Source organism: Leptodactylus fuscus, chromosome 8 (assembly GCF_031893055.1).
Source record: "Leptodactylus fuscus isolate aLepFus1 chromosome 8, aLepFus1.hap2, whole genome shotgun sequence".
NCBI classification, from domain to species: domain Eukaryota; kingdom Metazoa; phylum Chordata; class Amphibia; order Anura; family Leptodactylidae; genus Leptodactylus; species Leptodactylus fuscus.
In genome coordinates this window covers 53,968,582-53,984,209 of record NC_134272.1, presented here as the reverse complement: position 1 = coordinate 53,984,209, position 15,628 = coordinate 53,968,582, and the positions used below count along the sequence as shown (strand labels likewise).

The window sequence follows — 15,628 nt, the reverse complement described above, 5'->3', positions numbered from 1 at the left end:
GCTGTTCAAGCTCTTACGGATAAAATCCATTAGAGGAGCCGTCAACTAGTGCTGAGCATTTATAGGAATGGCTCCTGCTTTGGGCCCCTTAAGCTGCATAGCCAATTGTTATACCATAACATTTCTTACCTTGGTTTAACATATCCATTTACGAAAAAATTAGTTTGCTGCTTAAAGTCCATATTTCCTTTGATCTTGATGCTGGTTGAGGCTGAGGCATTGATGGCGAGCTGTATTGGAAACCCAGAAATTGCTGGAAACATCACACTGTCTGCTGCCAAGGTTAGACGTCTGTTGTACTGAACTTCTTGGCCCTATAACAAGTAATGGCACCTTAAAATAGAGATACTGTAAGATATTCTATTATCTAGTAAAATACTTAGCATATTTTTAGGCTGAGGCTCCACATTTCAGAAAATTTGTATTTTTTGTTGCACATTTTTCTGTGTATTTAGCAATTAAGTCCTGCATGTCTGACTTTGTGTCCGGCCCAAAAAAAAATGGTTTCCCCGCATAGAGGCTAGATACGGACAACGGCGATTTGCTTTTAAAATCCAAATGAATAGGTTTTAAAACCGACCACCAGGAATCCGCACCCTGTCCCGTTTCTCCGGGTCTGAGGATGGAAACTCAGTGGAATGACACAGGGCGCACAGGGGTGCAAGTGTGAACGCCCCCTCAGAGTACGCAGACTCACATGCTGAGCTGGTAATATCCAGTTATTCCTAAATTTTTAGCAGCTATAACAGGAGCAATACAAAGCAGAGTTCTAGAAACATGCTCTAGAACAACAAATTGTTGTTTCAAGGAGAATATAAGTATTTACTGAAAGAAGCATTACAGGAGAGACGACATGATTACTTTGAGGCCTGGATTATAATTCAGAGCAGCAACGAACATATTAAAGAAATCTTAGCTAACTCAATGTCTGCACCAAGATTGGTCTGGTGATATCTGTATCTGGAAAGTAGAGTTGTTTGGGATTATGCAGAGGTGGAAAAAGTAAACGAAGTAGGAACGCTTTCAGAAATAGAAGCGTTATTAGTTTATTTTTGTCAATTAACACAATTAAGTGAATGAACAATAGCAAAATCTTAATCCCATCAATATTTGGTGTGACATCCCATTACCTTCCACCAAGTCTTCTAGATATACTTACAAACACTTCATTTTGTGAAAGCTTTCTTACTTTGTAGTATTTTATTATACACCTGCCTAATTATTTTGCACAGTACCTAGGAAGTATCTAGGAAGGGTTCAGAGAATGATGCAGACATCTGCAGTTCATGAAATTGTTTTATATGGGATTCAATTTTGTAGTCCACATTGTAGAAGAGCTAAAGAAATTAGGCTAGGTCCAGACCTGCGTCAGACCAGAACGAGAGGGAGCCCATTGCTGAAACAATAATGGGGTCTGTCGGGTTTCAATGTTTTTATACTAAAGCCGGTGAAGAAAAAAGTCTTTTGTGCAGGACTTTTCTATCCACCGATTTTCAGCGGAATCTGTGAATCCTGCTAAGACTCTGACACAGCTGTGACCCCCTAACCATAACTAGATTAGTGAGAGAGATGTAAGGACTCTTTATGAGAGGCTAGGAAAATTGGGCGGCTTGTGTCTAACAAGCTTGTTGTCTATTTTCAGTTACCTCCGGCCAGATTGTGAATGCAGCTTTGATGTATAACATTGTCTGTCTATGACTGTAACTCAGATTTAGTGGAAGGTAAGTAAAGCAAATCATGTACACAGTGACTTATTCACTGGATTCACCAACAAATCTAATGTACCCCTATTCATGGGATATCCAGTAGGTTGTAGGTTGCTGGACTACTCAGATATCTATGGCAGCCCCACAAAAATGAACGGTGCAGTTGCATGTCTGTCACTCCATTCAGACAGGGGCATAAGGCACCCCCATTTTCATCCATGAATCGAGATCCAAGTTTGATTCATGGTCAACCTCTTTAACATTCTACGTAGATAATATGTAGATACAAACTGGTGTCCAAGGGTGCACATATTCTGGTAACACCTGATCTCCATAAACTAGATGGATAAATAAAAACTCTAGTGGGTTAAAAATACGGGAAATCATCAGGGCTGTCTTTACATAAACTGGTCTAATTCACTAAAAGGACATCATTACAAATCATATCGCTGGAAAAGAGGCTACATTTAACTTAGGTCAGGTGAAGCCATGGTTCACAGCAGGATGCAGACAGGCGTACATATATATACAGGTGCCCAATTGCATAGGTACATAATACAATGTACAATGCCCATAAGTGAATTAGACATATCTTTCGCCCTCTGTGTGCCAGAAAGTCAAATCTATATCAGTTAGATGTTGTAGATCTGAACTATCACTTATGCCAGGTTTTGATGTAAATTCTAGTAAATATTTCGGTCATGGGTGGCCAATCTACCTCTTTCTCTTATTATCGCTACTGCTGGTCTGCTCTGCACAGCAATTAAAATGGGTTGTATACAATATTGCATAAAGAAGTATAAGGCGATCATATCACTTTGGCTGGTAATTTCCATAGCTGTTACTGGATACATTGGTCACTCATGCTGATTTAGATGGCGCCTTTTAAGAATGCATTCATTATGGAGTGTAATGTATTTACCTGAATTTCCCAATCCTCTGAAGAATACAATACATATTTAGAATACTTTATCCTGCAGTTAAAATCCAGGACCTCAGTAGTCTTCAATGATCACATGCAGATTGACTAATAAATGTATCATCATAATATTCGGTGAAAATTCTACAATATGTTGAATAATGTATAGGTAAATTGTTTTTTATAGATTTGGTGCCATAGACTTGATTATTATGGCCCACATATCAAATAACCATAAACTCTAAATATTCTAAAAGTTTAAGATTTTACCATTCTTTCAGAAGTCATGTGCCGTACATAGGAAAATACATAAACTATGGAGGTCTTTTAATCCCTAAATGAAATTCTAAAGATATTTTATCCTTCTAGAGAACTACTGACAGTCACAATACAAATCTAAGACTAATGATTATACCTTAAGGAGTTTAACAGCAAGTCCAGCCAGACTCAAGGAGTATTGCTTCACCATGTCTCTTACTCCCTCACAATCCAGGAAGATGAGCTCATTCCCGAAGATCTTCATACTTAGCCCACATCTTAGCTCTTTCTTGTCAGTCATTTGCTGGGTAAACTTCCAGATGAAAAAGAAGAATGCCACAAATATAAGTTTGTAAAAGTAAAATATCATCCTGTGGTGCATTTATAGCATATGTAAAATATTCTCCCAACAGAACAATCTGCAGCACACAGCATGAGGATTCTGGGCCCTAATGCAGAATCTGTAATAGGGAATAGGGTGCTCGTGGCCACTACTGTCACATTACCTATATCCATATAGTTACATCCATGGGTTTAGAGAGTTATAATTTTGTATAAATTCCAATAAAACAGTAAAATGTGTGGTCACCATGCTCAACTGTTTCACTATTTTTATAGAAAATTAACAGTCAAGACACTTCTGTTGTCACATAGGCATGTGTCATTTTTATATTTCTGTTTTAAAAATGCTATTAAAAAAGATTAAAAATAAAAATCAGTCAAATAAATTTCCGGGACATACATATGATGTCCCCTACTTAGGATAGGTCATCAATATGTGATTGGTGGGGGTCCAATGGGGTCTTATGTCATCATAATTCTCAGGAGTCATACCCCCCTGATCACATACTGGTCATCAATATGTACATCCCATAAACTACCTATAAGGTTGAAGCCCTACATAGTGAGCCAAAGGAAAAAAGCGTTGCGGAATAACCGCGGTGGAGACGCATCACTGTTTTTCATGCAGCGCTTTTACACAGAAAGTCCGCAGAGGTTTCCTCTGCGGACTTTCTGCTTCAATTATATCTATAGGAAAATCGCCAGCATTTCCCTATAGGTATAACTGACATTTTGCAATTTACAAAAATGCAATGATTTTTTAATCGCAGCAGATATTTTTCTGCAATGTGTGGCCTTGGCCTCAATCGGATTAGTGATCAGACTGGAACAGGCGAGACTGTATATTTGTGCTAATGGATAATGTATTCTGAACTCAAACCCAATATCCAGTTTAACAGAATTTAATAGGTACAGCCACAGTAATATGGAAAACCACCTTGTGATATCATGATGAGATGTGCCACATGACTCATCTTTACTATACCTCACAAGCTCAGTTAGACCCTATGTATTTTTCCTTTTGCGTTCTTTATATACGACAATTGGGATCTTATTTCTATATGTTTACAATAGTTCTATATAAAATGCTTTGATCATATGTCAACTTGCAGCTGCATGGAGCTTAAGTGATAACCCCTGGGACTATGACATGTGAAGCACAATGGTAGTCTTGTGGCCTGGGACCTTTCATACAGACAAGGGTGAAAGGTCTATTTGGCTTGGATTGGGATGTAATACTTCATTACCTTCTGCTGTAGTTCATTTAGTTTGTTGTACTTTCCACTTGGACAGCTGTGCTTGGATTTCTTGACTTTTTGCTGATCAGACTTTTTTTCCAGCAGTTCCCCAGGGTTGTACCTCTTAGATGTTGGCTTTTTATCAGTAGGTGATGTTACAGTCTCCATGGGTGGTTCAGAAGTAAACTGCTTGTCTTCTTCGTCTTTCCCCAGAAGAATTTCATTTAAGGTTGAAGAGTGACGACCCAACATTGACTTGAGAAGGTCTTCAGCATTTTCTAATCGGATTCCAAGCTACAACAGAATATTAAAGGGTTTTTATTAAACATAACCATATTTAAATTTGTAGACAATTACAAGTTTAACATTTTTGCAGATATAAGCAATTCTAAATTTTGCAAAGTTCTAAAGATTTTCTCTAACCATCTTTGTGGTGATAGTCTGTTGTCTTGATCGGCTGCCAATGAATATGACCACGAATTCAGAAACTTTTTATGGTCTGGGAATTGTTAGAAACCCAGTCATGATCTCCTTATTGTGGACAGGTTATCAGGTAGTGACACTAAATGGTTAAGAATACAAAATGGTCCCAGACCTTAGACCTTAGTTCTTGCATTCATGGTTGTATCCAAGAGAGGAAAGACTGTCACCACTAAGATGATTCAAGAGAAGCTTTCAAACTGTGAAAAAATTGTATTGACCTATATTTGCAAAAATGTTCAACTTTAATTGTCTACAAATTTAAACCTGATTATGTTCATGGGAATGACCCTATAAAGAGGACTTTTCACGTCCTCAGGCACATGCGGTGTATTACACCGCTAAAAAGCCAACATTGCGCTGAATTCATCGGCTTTCCCATTCTGTGCCCCCGCTGAAGAGCTATCGGTGCCATTACCACTGAGTGGTGAGGAACGCCATCCCCAGTACTCGTCTATGGATGAGTACTATCAGAAGAAACGCCCTTCTGACACTGAAGAGCTATGGTAATGGCACCGATAGCTCTTCAGCAGGGGCACATAACGGGAAAGCCAAATTCAGCGCACTGTCGGCTTTCTAGCGGTGTATTACACCACATGTGCCCCGAGGACATGAAAGGTACTATTTAAAAGGGATCTTGGCCACCAAAAGTGTCCAACTTTACCTATGACTACATCTGATTTTATAGGTTATTGTAATTCTTTGCACATTTCTAATAAAACTTTGAAGAGCACAAATGGAAAATTGACATCATAAAGAGAGATGTATCCTGCTTGGTACCCCCTCTATAAGGTAGAATGAAGAGAGTCTGAATGACTCCCAATTTGGCAGACTCTTTGGCAGCTATTATTATGAATAGCCACCATGTAATATACATTAGTTGATGCTGCAGGGGAAATTTCTGGCTGTCTGCAGCTTCCCCCCAGCAACTTCACATGTTTCACATGAGGTCAGAAGTAGAGTCGGGTCTTCCATCTCACTCCCAAAATAACTACCGTAATTTGAAAAGAATTTTGTCTAGGAAAAATGTCAAAAAATGTTGTCCTCCACTCAATATTGGTTAGGCCAAATTTCCGAAGGCATGTACTACATTTAGTTCTTCATGAGAGGCACACATAGTAACAAGTAGGTAAGATATTGACACACCTCCAATATATTCACTGCCCGTCCCAATGTATGTATCGTGAGGTTGGTCATTGCAGAACGTGGAATGAAGGAGGACGGTGTAAAAATCAATGACACCTCCATATTAGCACCAACAGATTCTGGAAAGAGTTTTGCAAAACATAAAAAAATTAAATCAGAAATAAATGATTTTCAAAAACAGAAGTCAAAATGACCATAAAATTACATATGTCTAAAAATACCAATTATATGTATGTATCACATACTATATATGACTTGAGGTGAAAAGATGTTAAATTCCATGTTTAAGGATAAGATTTTACCAGGTGAAAGAGGTTTGGTCAACTGAAGAGTTTGCTTATTATTAGGGTTGAGCCGATCTTGAGATTTCAAGATCGATTTTAAAATCCGATTTCCGATCATTTTCCAGCAAATCTCGATCCCGATTGTGAAATTTTCTCAATCGCTGATTGGAATCCGATCCCGATCCTCAACCCTAGTCAATGCTTCTCTATGGGAAAAGTCACTTTTAGGGTTGAGCCGATCTTGAGATAACCTCCAAACTCGATCCTGCTGGAAAAGATCGGGTCGGAATTCCGATTACAATCGTGAAATTTACTTGATCGGCAATCGGAATCCGATCTTTTCCCATCCCGATCGCTCAACCCTACTTATTATTCTACACTATCTGGATTAATCTGAAGGAGTGAACCTACCAAAAGTCCTACAAGAAAGTAATATACATAATTATATCATGTGATTTCAAATATTTTTTACTCAAATTAATACCTTTAAATAAGACCAATTAAAGGGTTTTTCCAGGATAAAAACACTGATGATGTATCCTGAGGATAGGTCATCAACATCAGATTGGTGGGTGTCAGACCCAAACTGATCTGATATTGTCGATAGTTTTAGCCTGAAAACCCATTTAAACACTTATCTCATACTAAGGAGAAAGAAAACCTACATTATTTATGACTAGCTGGTACCCGCGACTTCGTCTGCGGTGATTGTAGAAGTGTGTAAATACAGGTGCGGGTAAGGTTTTAGTACTGTGTAAAATTTAAGGGATATGAAATGTAACTTTGTATCTTGTTTTTGCTGTAATTCAGAGAATACGTGAGACTTTTGTGTTGAAGTTAATTTGTATTTGAGCTGCTATACGGTGCTGTGAGAAACTGTACATAGTGACGTTGGGACAGAGGTATTTGAAGTTAATAGACCTCGATATATGACATTGTATGATTTGTTATTTTCTGCCAGTAGTGTGTTGACATTTTTTTGTTTTTAAAAGTTGCCATATTCTGACAGAAGTCACTTTTTTATTTGTCTGTGTCGGGGGATGTGTTTTTTTGCGGGGCCGGGTGTAGTTTTTAGTTGTTGCATTTTCGGGAAATGCTATTGGTTTGAGCACTTTTGATTGATATTTGTTCGATAAAGAAAAAAGTGAAAAAACTGCGGTTTTGGACTTTTCAGTATGTTTGCCGCTACGGCGTTAAGCGTCCAGGCAAAATATTTGTACAGCTTTGTAGAGCAGGCGATTTCGGACACAGGGATACCTAACATGTATGTGTTTCACAGTATTTAACTACTTTTGTATGTGTTCTAGGGAAAGGGGGGTGATTTGAATTTGTAATACTTTTTATTTTTTATTTTATTTTTTTTCCCTTTTTTTTGTTTTGTTTTTGCATTTATTAGACCGCCTAGGGGTATTGACATGGGTGGGCGGTGTCGCGGATTGTCAGAGCGGTGGGGGTCGGCAAACATGGCTGCTCCGGAGCGTTAAAGAGAACCTCCTGGAGTATCGTTAAGGTGAGGGGCAAAGTGGTAAAGTATATGTATATGTGATTGTGTGGGGTTAGGGGCTAGGCTGTAGAGGGCAATATGAATTTTGGGGCTTGCTATGGTCCAAAGTGTGTGAGATTGCAGAGATGGTGGTGTGAGTTTGGGTTTTGTGGGGGTCCTGGCACAAGCCTATTGCGCAATCGGGTGTAGTAACTATGTTTGTGGAAACTTTCAGCCAAATCGGTCGAGCGGGTTTTGCGTGATTGAGGAACAAACATCCAAACACACAAACCCACAAACTTTCACATTTATAATATTAATAGGATAGTACTATGGCTGAGGCTGCTTTATGTGCCTCCCCCCCAATAGTTTTATGAGGTTATAAGAGGGTTAAAGGGGTTGTCCACTAAAACAATAAAGTAACCAATGCTCACCCATTTTAGATGCCTCCACTTCATTACCACTGTCACTAGAACCCGGCTGATCTCTGTCTACTTACGGACACCCTATGACATTATTAGACAGCACACGGCTGTTGTGGTCAATCCATGGCCCCAGCAGTCAGGCTGGCCTGTCATCAGTTGACCGTAAAATCTCCGGCTTTAGTGATATCAACTCTGAGGACAGTTATTGGCTGCCTAAAATAAACATAGACCAGCGGAGACTGGAACAGTGGCGGCAGTGGACTGCGGCTGCTTAAATGACTAGTATTGCTGAGTATTGTTGCCCTTGTTACTTTACTACATTTCCTACCTTTCCAAAATATATATTTACTGGACAAAACCCTAAAAGAGGACCAGTGACCAGGTCTCAAGAACTCAATGACATACCTTATCTGATGCTGATCTGGCACTGTCACCCTAAGGGCTCGTTCACATGGGACCAGTCGGGCGGAATTAGGACGCGGAATCCATCTCCAAATCCGCCTCCATACAGTAGTGGTCTATGTAGACCGCTAGCGTTTGGTTTTCTGCTAGCAATTATTTGCCGCTAACAGAAAAAAAGAAGCGACAAGGCTTTTCTTGAGGCGGATTCTGCCTCAGGAAATCAATGCAAGTGAATGGGAGGTGGAAAACCGCTAGTGGTTTTTGGCAAAAACTGCCTCAAAAAACCACCAGGCAATTTATCAAGGTCCATTAACTGTGCTGGAGGGAAAAACCACCTGGCAGTTTTTTGAGGCGGTTTTTGCCAAAAACCTCTCCAAAAACTGCCTCATGTCCAAAAACCGCTTCCTATTATTATTTTTTATTATTATTGTTTATTTATATAGCACCATTAATTCCATGGTGCTTTACATTTGGGGGTTTACATACAATACACAAAATATACAGGTAAATATAATACTAACAGTGACTGACAGGCACAGTGGGGTAGAGGGCCCTGCCCGCGAGGGCTTACACTCTATGTGGGAAGGGAGGAGAGACAGAAGGAGAGAAATTCCTAAAGCGTTTTTTTTTCAGGACCAAATTCCGCCACCCCCACGTGTGAACTAGCCCTAAGGATTTTTGTATTTTGTTTATGCAAATTCATTCTTTTGCTCCAAAGATATAGGCCCTTTTAATGTTGATGCAAATTAGGGTATACTAGTCAACTGGGCGGTAACACTGTGGTTTCTCTAAGAACGGAGTCTCTGTGCGGTACGTCATGCAGTGTTACTACCCACTTGGCTAGAAAATCCGAATTTGCACCAACATTAAAGGGCTGACATCTTTAGAATGGCTGAATGGATCTAGATAAACAAAATACTAAAATGTTCAGAGTGACAGCTGGTGAAGACTCCTCTTTTAGGCCAGATTAGCAAAAGCAGTGCAGTACAATTATTGATAAAACCTAAAGGAATCCAGAAGGAAGGAAGGATATTGAAAAATGTTCCAGTACGACATGTAGGTAGTGGTGTTGTACCTGAATGAACTGTAGCATCTGAATATGTGGAATATTTCCATGATTCACCCTCAAAATCCTTGCTTAGAATGTCATCAGGGAGAACATCAGCAATGGCTTGTTTTAGTGGATCATCGGATTCGAGGAGTTGTGACAGGTGACTCCATACAAAGGACCCAACTGAAATGACAAATGCAGGTTATAGATGGTCCTACTTCTCCTAAATTCCGGGTTATTTGCAGTTAGACATGACTTTTCAGGATAGCAGTGGAGGACAGCTTTAAATTTTTAGCCCTGTCCTCACAGTAACTACTTTAATAAAACTCAGTTAAGATGTAATAATAGAGACTGTTTTCCGAATGATCAGAAAATGCAAATCTTAATAGGACTCTCTCTTACAGACATAAATTTCGAGCCATTTCATTTCCATCTTGAAAGTGTGTCTTGTGTGAATAAATCAATTCACTAATGAAGTCGTTTAACGTCCTCTCCTGTTTCTGGAGGCCAAGGGAGACATGACGGGCTGCCAAGGCTTCTCTTTAGAATGCAGGCATCTGTGTCCTTTTATTCCTCAGAAAGGCAATTTATTTAAGGGATTGATAACCAGATTAGTTCCGCAGACATCTAGAAATGGATAACATCCCCCAAGCAGTTTTCATTTTTCAAAGTAGTTGAAGAAATAAAAAGTGAGCTATGACGGTTTGCTACAGGCAGCGTGGCCAACATTATTTTGTTAGAAAATTTTGATAAATGGGCCCATCCGTAAACGTCTATTGAAAGTATTTCAGATGGACAGCCTGCACTGTGCCGCATCATCTCTGGTTATATTGTAGGTCACAAGGGCATGATGTTCTCACTGTCAGGAGTGTCTGCAGTCTTTCTTGATGACTGAGGTCATCCTGGGCTGGACACAAATGTGGTGGGTCTATATTAGGAAACCCTGAGTCTATCATGTAAGGTAAAATGTTGCATGAAAAATTATGTATCTTGTCTCCATCATGTGAATTGTATGTGCCACTCCCTTAATTTCTATGGAACACCCACTATTCCTGGCATCCCTATAGAGGTGAATGAAGCTACAGTATGACTTCCCAACTGTGCTTCATTCAAATGGAGGTGCAAGGGTGTGGGGTACTCAGCTATCTCCAGCAGCCACATAAATATGAAAGAAAGTGTGCCTGTGCAACCACTCAAGAGATCCATCGAGCAGCTGGACCCCACCAATATACAATTTATACTATATCATGCCATTGTCTTGTCCCCTTAAATGACTATTCTTCTGGATCTCTCAGCACCATATGACACTGTAGACCACAAATCTCCTCCTCATTATGCTCCACTCTATTGGCATCAGGGATAACGATCTCTTTTTGGTTTTCTTCCTATCTCTCTGACCACTCATTTACTGTAACATTCGCGGGTGCTATTTCTTCTCCTCTGCCCCTTTCAGTTGGGGTTTCTCAAGGCTCAGTCCTAGGTCCCCTCCTCTTCTCTATGTACATAGCCCCAGTTGGACAAACCATTCACAAATATGGCTTTCAATACCATCTTTATGCAGACGATACCCAACTATATATCTCATCTCATGACATCACCCCTGCTCTACTACAGAACACCAGTGACTGTCTCTCTGCTGTCTGTAACATCATGTGTTATCTTTATCTGAAATTGAATCTTTCAAAAAAACTGAACTTGTGTTCTCTCAGTCCACTAACCGACCTAACCCTGACATCTCCATTTCTGTCAGTAGCCTTACTATTACATTGAGGCGGCATACATGCTGTTTTTGGGTTGTATTTTATTCAGGTATCACCTTTACTCCACATATTCAGACACTTGCACGCTCTTGCCACCTGCACCTCAAAAACATCTCTAGAATTCGCCCTTTTCTCATTGTGGAAACATCAAAACCCCTCATTGTTTCTCTGATTCTCTCTCGTCTTTACTATTTGCAATTCTCTTCTAATTGGGCTTCCTCTTACTAATCTCTCCCCACTACAAACTGTCCTGAATGCGGCTGCCAGACTCATCTTTCTGTCAAACCGGTACACAAATGTACCTTGTGTCAGTCGATGTATTGGTTACCCATCTATCACAGAATACAATATAAATATATCACATTCACCCACAAATCCATCCACAACCATCTACCACCCTAATCGTCCTCTCCGGTCTGCCAATGACCTTAGACTTGCATCCTCTATTATTCGAACATCCAACTCCCGCCTCCAAGACGTTTCTTGAGCTGCACCGGTGCTCTTGGAAGGCTTTACCCCAGACAATCCAATTAATCCACAACTACAGCAGCTTCAAAGCTGCCCTAAAATCCCATGACGTGACCTGCTCATAGTATAGAGTGCTGAAGTGTAGAACAATACCACTTTTTATCTTTCCTCCTCTGTTCTTGAGATCTGGTCCTCTCCAACTAGAAGTTACACTGCACTCACTGCACTTAGTATCTGTTTCTTCATTTAAAATCATGATCCTTTATTTCATCCTTCTTAAAACAGTCTGTACATGAAGAGAGGAGAAGCAACAAATTCAAGCTACGTCCATTACAGACATAGCTTGAATTTGTTGCTTCTCCTCTCTTCATGTACAGACTGTTTTAAGAAGGATGAAATAAAGGATCACAATTTTAAATGAAGCGCCCCGGTGAGTGCCCTGCCTGTTTTTTCTATATATGAACATTTCCGCATCTATTATGCAGTGAGCACCATCTGGTTGGAAGCAAGTAAAAGAAAAGGAATTTCCAGTATCTGACACTACCATTTGTGCATGGTTTAAAGCGGTTGTGAAAGCTATAACATAGACGGTAGTACCGCTTGTATTTTCTCTGCATTTTGGACACTTAGTATCTGTTTATTCAGATGCCGGCTGGTAACGGGTTCATACAGCTTCAGATACATAACCTTTTCTATTAAAAGATGGCTAGACCATTGTATCAAACAAGCCCTCTGACCTCTTGTGTCCGCCTATCTCCTCATAGCGAGTAGGGCCCTCACTCCTAGTGTGATATGTTTATTTCTTTAGCACATTGTAATGTCTCATATTGTCTGTTCACGTGTCCTCTGATTTGTAAAGTGGTACAGAATATGATGGCACTATATATAAAGATGATTATTATTATTAGTATTATTGTTCTTCACCTACTCTGTAGCGTTAGATCCTTTTACATGTGTTTTGGAACATATCACAGGTTTTGTCTTTCAACCTTTGCAGTATATTAGATTTGTAAACAGACTCTTTCTTAGGCAACAGGTCTCTTCTAAAAATTATATTCAGAATACCTTGAAGGGATATTCCAATTTCATAAAGTGATGCCATATTGCTAGATTCAATGTGAATAGCAGATGAATGAAAGCCACTACCCACAGAACAAAGTTGTCTGTTCTCAGATCCACTGTCTGTATTCAGGCACCCACGTGCAGAGCTGATTGCTTATCTGATATGGATAACTCATCCTATCCTCAAGCTTAGGATTCCAGTCTTGAAAGACAACTGTGTTAAGTAGTCTTCTTTTTACATACATAGAATTCAGTGGATATGAAGAAGCAGTAGTTATCACAAGACGCACATTATCATATTCTAGTAGATTTTCACTCCTAGCCTTTGAATTCATAAAACAGATCTCTGAACACCTAGATGGAAACTATATTTTAATATTAAGGCTTTCAGGAGTTGGCATGAACTGGGCAATAACTTTGCCGTTCTTTATTATCAGTGTCACAGTAAATGTGAGAGATGAGTATTTTTAGCCCATACTCTCAAGCCACAAATTGCTTCTCTCTACACTCATAATTAGGACATTTAAGAGCAGTGAATCAATGTGATGACTCCACGTCCAACGCTCTTTACTGTCCCATGTGACACATTGTATCTTAGCTCCCCTATTTACTAAGAAAACTGATCTAAGATAAAGGGGGAGATTCATAGTGTCATAGGATGCATGGATTTATGGGGAAGCAACATAACACCAATGCCAAATCTGAATGTAAAAATAGAAAAACCCAGCACAGTGTCCATAAACACTAAAACCGGAGATTTTATTGATCGTTTAAAAGAACGCCATGTTCCGAAAATCACTGACACATGTCAGGAGTAAGGCTCTTACACGTTGAGTGTTCTCCAGTTTTAATGTTTATGGGCCCTGTGCTGGATTTTTTCATTTGGACTGTGTCTCAATACAATCTGGGCCACATGTTCCATTCAGCGGAGTTGGTCGCAGTCGAGCTGGTGACTATGTTTCTGCAGTAAGATAGTACCAGTTGTGCAACATTTTATATTTCTGATATGCCTTACAATGGACATCCTAGTACCTGAAGGGGTTATATTCTCTTATGTGGCAGAGGAACTGATGATTTCCAGGTGCAACTGCAACCTCTGTACCCTCTCACAATACATACAGAGGTCACAGAACCTGGAAGATGCACATTACAAACATAGTGAAGTCATGTACATAGATCCTTCACAACAAAGCTCATTTACTTTTCCTTCTCTTTCTGGGTCCAGACCACCTTGAAGATGTGTTCACAACATGACTAAGCTCGCAAGCCTCCCATCGTTCCCAGTCAGTGCCCCCACATAGTAATCATACCCCACTTTTTGTCACAGCCTGCCCCACAGAATCCCCTCTTGACTACCTGATATTTTTCCCATTAAAAAGTAATTTTTTTCCTTTCTGACAAAGAAGAGGTGCGTATCATAAATCTGCTAGCTACAATGCACCAGCGTGCAGGGGTAAGAAATGTATGATGTACAAACTGCCAGCTATTAAAGGACAACAGAAAGGAGATCAAACAAGTTTAACCAACCCTAGCATGTTTAGGGGGGGCTTGTGGACCTCCGTGGATTCTGGGCCCGGTTGCTGTCACATCCACTGTGACTCCTATAGATGCACCAGTAGTAACATCTCAGTGAAAGGATAATGTACACATGATAGTACAGTGATATTCAGGAAAGCTGAATGCAGCTGGTGGTAACTGGACTGGCAAGGTACATAGCTGGCGATTAGTGAAGTGGCATGACACTTGGAAGAACATCACAGTAGCTGGAGGACTTAGATTCTGAACCAAACACTTATGGCGTATTATTTGGTATGTTATAGTGCTATCTGACCTGCACTCCCACCCTTGATTTTGCACATTTGCAGAATCAAAACAACAGTATGAAAACACACAGCAAAGAAGTGTAGTCTTTGGCTGTAACATCATACTTTTTGTTTGCCATGTGACCTAATTTTCCACTCCTGCCAATGATGCTGGTATTAATGCCAACCATCATGTCTGATGAGCTATTAGTATAATACCTCTAGATGGAATACTCAGTGAAGAAGTCTACATGTGTGGCCTTCTCACCAGCTGTCACTTACACTAACTTTTCCTAATAGCATAACCTGCAAGTATAATGAGACTGTGTTTCAGTTTTGGAAGTTAGTCCCTCTATTAAAATGCAGAATAAAGATCATTCTTTCCACGCAGAGGCCCCCCTTCCATGAAATTTGGGGGGTGGGGCTGTTAAGTCAAAATTTAAGAACAGCCATGAAATGTGCAGACATGCTGAATAGCTGGCACACTTGCCATTTAAAATTGTAGAATTTTAATGACTGGGTTGGCATGCCAGGTTACCATGACCAAAGTCTTACATCAGCCAGCATTGGCTCAGAGAGGAACAGTTTGTAGAAATGCAAAAAGTGCAAAGCTGCCAGTCACATGGAAAGTCACAGACTGAAAGTACGACAACTCTCAATACAAGAAATGACCAACTTCTCTGCACGCTAAGCTGATATGGCAAGTTCCATTTGCAAGATGGAGAATAGCAGAAATTTTGTATTTTTCTAAATACCCTAATAGAAATAAATATACAGTGTATTCATGGTGGATTCAACAGTA

The 15,628-nt window shown here is 39.9% G+C and overlaps 1 protein-coding gene across 1 annotated transcript in view; it reads right to left on the bottom strand.

Annotated features, from left to right (window-relative positions):
• The window catches only part of LOC142217247 (uncharacterized), a 188,602-nt gene that overhangs the window by 128,734 nt on the left and 44,240 nt on the right, over positions 1–15,628 (bottom strand). Inside the window, exons 14-18 of the mRNA XM_075285441.1 lie at positions 9,759–9,917; positions 6,090–6,208; positions 4,473–4,757; positions 3,041–3,196; positions 130–314 (exon numbers count right to left, since the gene is read on the bottom strand). Of these exons, the coding sequence (XP_075141542.1) occupies positions 130–314; positions 3,041–3,196; positions 4,473–4,757; positions 6,090–6,208; positions 9,759–9,917 (904 nt within the window). The remainder of the gene's footprint in view (positions 1–129; positions 315–3,040; positions 3,197–4,472; positions 4,758–6,089; positions 6,209–9,758; positions 9,918–15,628) is intronic.